Genomic DNA, 4,842 nt, shown 5'->3' on the forward strand with positions numbered 1-4,842 from the left:
TTGAAATTAGAATGAATATCTGTATATATGATGATAAATTAAAGTATTTTGCAACGGGCAGTGGAATAAATATTAACAAGTATATATTCTAAAACCCTGCCCTAATTACAATCTTGGGAGAATGTATTGTGTGGTAGAGAGCAAAAATATCAGAATCAGATAGTTGGGTCAAATCCTATGATGCTGGCAAAGTTATTCATGCTTGAGATACCTCAGTTTTTTTTTCTCTACTATCCCTAAAATCACATCACTAAATTAATGATAGCATCTATTGTTGTAATAAATAAGACAATGTATATGAAGTACCTTGAACGGGGCCCAAAGCATAACAAATGTTATCACACTAGTGTTGTTTTTGTTTTGTGCTTATTATGTCTCTTTTTGTGTTCCTCCTTGTACCTCATTTTAACACTAGGTGGCATCAATGCTCTCTTAACCAATTTAAATGAAAACTAAGTTTCGGTAATTAAAGTGAAGGCTTACCCAATAGGAAGATAAATGGAGGGCACCAGAAAAGCAGGGGAGAGAGATCATGGGTAGAAATAGAGAGATAAGGAGGGAAGGAAGAAGGAGGGAGAGAGGGAAAGGAGAGAGAGAGAAAGGGAGAAGGACAGGGAGAAAGGGAGGGAGAAGAAGAGGGAGAAAGGGAAAGGGAGAGAGGTGTAGGTAGGTTTAGAAATAATTTGATATTTCAAAAGAAAATACTAATAAAATAATCATTATGGGGGAACAGGTTTTTATTGGATATTCTTACACCTTTTAAAGGATTTAGGGTTATTTCTGTTTTTAAATACATGTGAGAAAGTGGTAATTACCATATATTTTCTGCGTTGACAATTCCTAAGGATCTTCAGTAGTTCTACATGAGATTTAGCAAAAGGACCTGCTGCCCAGAAAATGTCTATAAAGCAGAATGTGTTTTACTGTTCACTTTTGTCAAAATAGTAACCTTAAAATTATAAAAATATGGCTATTTCATTCTATGTAAAATATTTCTTCTACGATAGACTTAATGATAAATTAGTTACTTATTGTTCTATAACAAATGCTCCAAAGGTTAGTGGCTTAAAGCAATAGACATTCAGCATCTTTTATTTTCTGAAGGCCAGGAGTCCTAGAGAGTCTTAGCTAGCTGGTCTGGCTCAGGGTCTCCCATGAAGTTTCAGTGAAAAAACTGGGGCTACAGTCATTTGAAGGTTTGACTGAGCCTTGGAGGATCTGCTTCCAAGATGGTTCACTCACATGGTTGGTGGCAAGAGGCCTCAGCTCCTCACCAGTTGTTGGCTAGAGGCCTTGATTCCTTTGCATGTACATTTCTCCATAAACTGTCTTGACTAAACCGCCAACATGGCAGCCAACCTCTTCCAAAGTAGGAGAGCCAAGAGAGACTGCAAGGAACCCCACCTCATACCTTTAATGACCTAGTCTCTGCAAGTTCCACCATATCTGTTCAAAGCGAGTCACATAGGAAATAACTAAACACAATGGACAGGAACTAACTATGTACATATATGGAAAATGGAGTTCCCACATGGAGAAAACACAGGCTGTGCGATCTTTCTCAGTGTGGCCCTGGCCCATTACATCCTCTCCCTGAGTCTTGATTTCTTCAGCTGTAAAAAGAGAAAAGGCCATGGATCCATGCACCACTTCAATTCAAAGGTGGCCTGTCCCTGCCCCCTCTGTGTGTGACCTCAGCTAACGATTTGGTTTCTGTTTTTACATCTCTAACATGAAATTATCTTAGACAGTGGCTTTCAAACTTTTTAGATCCACTGTAAGAACTATATTTTACACTGAAATTACATGCAGATACACAGGCATGAGTGCACCCATGGAACAGAAATGAAAGTTCCACAAAAAAATACACTCATTTGTGTGATGTACTCTCATTTCCCTACCATTCTATGCTAATTCATTAAAAAAATTCAAACTGCACTCTGGTAAGGTCAAAATCTACTACGCTGGTTTCACAATCCATTCATGCTTTTTTGTGTTGAATACTAACGCCCATCTTCACTCCTTGCTGCTCGTTTTCCATTGATACTAGAACAGAAATGTTAAAGAACAAGTCAGTCCTCACCTTCCAGTTTCTGGGAGGAACAAAAGCACCTTCTAAAGATGGGTCAACCCTGCCAGCCTATTCTAATTAGGCAGGAGCTAGTATCAGAGGTAGCTGTCAGGGTAGAAAGGATACTGTGTTTTAACTTCAAAAGTTGGCTCTGCAACTCACTAGCTCTGTGACCCTGGGGAGTCCTTTAACCTCAGTTTTTCCTATCTACAGTTGGAATAATAAGTATCCCTTTTCTATCTCATAAAGTTATTAGGCCTACAAGTAGGTAATGAGGTACTTATACCATGTGGCAGGGAATTATAGACACGATCTTTAATTCTCAAAACAACCCTGTAAGAGATAGAGTATTATATTTGTTTTAGAGAAGAAATTGACACTTAGAGAATTTATGTAGGCAAGATTTTAAAGTCAGCAAGTGGCAGAACTAGAGTTTCAAACCGGTTCTGACTCCAAAACCCTCACCATAATGGAAAGGTAAGCTATTTTCATTTGATATTAAGTGATGACCGTCTGATGTATTAAAATGTAGATCAATTCTGAATCAGTGTAAAGAGTTCAGAAACTGGATCAATAGGCCACGTTTTCGGACCCCATCTTGCTCTTAATACGAACACGTAGCATCCCATATGGGTTTCGAGTTTTAGCGTTTAAAACTGCCGTGACCTACTAGGGCGTGTGAAAAACACTACCGCTTCCACTCCTCAAGTGTGAACACATCAGAAACTGAGCACATTTAAATGCGGCCCCAAAATGGTCTCCAAAAGGAGGTCCCCAAATAGCTTCAACACAACCTCCTTATATTTTATATTTAAGTGTCATTTTCAGGCAAAGGCCTTGCTTACAGCCCTCTTTCGCTCGTGGGCTTTGTTCTGTCAGCGGGTGCGGATCCTCGGCTGGGTAACCCAGAGGCCCCCGCCCCAAAGGGACCCCGCAGGGCTCATGGCCCGGGCCTGGCTCCCCGGCCCCTCGCCGGCCGGGCCCACACCACAAAGCCCTTTATTGATGCAGCGGCATGATGTTGGGCGCCCCTGCTCTGGGCGCCGCCCGCAGCTCCGGGCGCGAGCAGAAGGAGGCGTGTGCCCGCAGCGCGGGCCCGCAGCCCGTACGCGGCCATGTGTGCCTAGGTGGGCGGGCGCTCTGCCCTCGGTGCGCGGGGAACAGCGGCCCTCGGAGCCTTCTGAGCGCCGGTGAGCGGGCGCGGCGCACCCCGGGAACTCGCCGGGGCGGAGCGGGCGGGTCGCGGATGCGGGCAAGGGCTCGGCGAGGGTGGGCGCGGCGGGGCGCGGGCGTGGGAAGGTGCGGAGCGAGGAGGGTCCACCCCTTTCGCCCGCGCCCCGAGGCGGCGCAGCCGTCGCCCGCTGCCGGGAGCAGGTTTGCGCAGCGACCTGCACAGATTGAGGGGTGGGGGCGGAGTGGCTCCGAGACTCACCTATGAAACGTGTGCGTGGGAGAGGAAGTGGGAGTGGTGCTTAAAGTTGGATGCTTTTTAAGTTCAGATTTTTGAAAGAGGAAAAATCTGTAACAGTTTACATTTTTTTTTTTTTAAGGGCTAGGGTAGGGGCGGGAAGTTCCTGTGGCCGCACAGCCATTTATCGCTTAAAATTGCCACAGTCTGACGCATTTTGGCGATGCGGTGGTTTAGCTGGTTTGGCAGGCTCAGGCAATGACAAAATATCATGACAGAAAACCGGTGCTGTTAACCTGGCGGTTTCTCCATACACGGCAAGAAGTGATAAAATGAATTCCTGTAAAATCAAAGAGAACACAGTTCTACATTAGGAGTTCCGCGTCCACGAACATTTATTAGGGGCAGTCTGACATTAAATGCTTTTTTTTCCTGAATCTTTTTATTATTTGAATATTAAAAAGACATTCAAGGGAAAGCCATTAATTAGGTGTGTTGGAATTATTTCAGGCAGCGAAAAGAGTATCCGAGTCACTATTACATCAGGAACCTGTGTTAAGAGATTGGACTGTAATAATTCACCATGGCTTATGGCCTGCCAAGAAAGAACACAGTGAAAACCATTCTGCGGGGCAGTTGTTACACAGTGTAAGTATTTTTATTATGGTAAGCGTTGACTTGGAGTAGGGAGTGGTTGTGCTAAAATAAAAGTACTGGACACCATCATGAGATACTAGACTGACAGGCATTTTCAGGTGTCTAGTTACCTTTTTTTTTTTTTTTTTAATTCTTTTAAGGTGACTGCTTTTATAGGAATTTAATTATCTTGCTTAGTCTATACAACAAAACATGTTCAAATGAGAAAACGGAGGTTTGGAAAAATGGTTTGATCAAAGACATAGTTATGTACTGAAGAAATGACAGGGTTGGAAGTCTCCTTACTCTAAAACAACGTTTTTCTGCTGTTGCCCACCTCCTTAAAATACCTCTGTAGATAGTGCACATCTATCTAAAAATGCCTTGGTGTCAAATATAAGAGAGAAGTACTTAATTGGCTGGTACAAAGGGTTAGTTTTGCATCCTGTACACTTGCCAGGCAATATATGGACAACAAGGGCTTTGCACTCAAGCCTGGCTCTGCCCCTGGCTCCCCAAGTGACTCTGAGTAAATTATTTAACTTCTCTATGACGAGGCCTCCACATCTGTGAAATGCACATATCAATACCTATCTATATGGTGTAGAATACAAATGAAGTAGTGTTAGTACTTGCATGTTGCCTGACATATAGTAAATCCAAAATGAGCATTGGTTACTACCATATGGTAGTTTCACTCTGTGTAGTATTGTAGTACTACCTTATT

General features: G+C 43.1%; 1 protein-coding gene across 2 annotated transcripts in view; it reads left to right on the top strand.

Annotated features, from left to right (window-relative positions):
- Positions 1-3,168: 3,168 nt before the first annotated feature.
- Positions 3,169-4,842, top strand: part of CUNH4orf36 (chromosome unknown C4orf36 homolog) — a 5,474-nt gene continuing 3,800 nt past the window's right edge. The window contains exons 1-2 of one of the 2 annotated variants that reach the window (XM_011356386.2): positions 3,169-3,261; positions 3,990-4,127. In XM_011356386.2, coding sequence (XP_011354688.1) covers positions 4,063-4,127 — 65 coding nt within the window. In that variant the 5' untranslated portion in view covers positions 3,169-3,261; positions 3,990-4,062. Of the gene's footprint in view, positions 3,262-3,449; positions 3,515-3,989; positions 4,128-4,842 lie in introns of those variants that run through there. The other variant, XM_023528405.1, reaches the window with a different exon arrangement.

This window comes from Pteropus vampyrus, unplaced genomic scaffold (genome assembly GCF_000151845.1).
Source record: "Pteropus vampyrus isolate Shadow unplaced genomic scaffold, Pvam_2.0 Scaffold25, whole genome shotgun sequence".
Classification (NCBI taxonomy): Eukaryota; Metazoa; Chordata; class Mammalia; order Chiroptera; family Pteropodidae; genus Pteropus; species Pteropus vampyrus.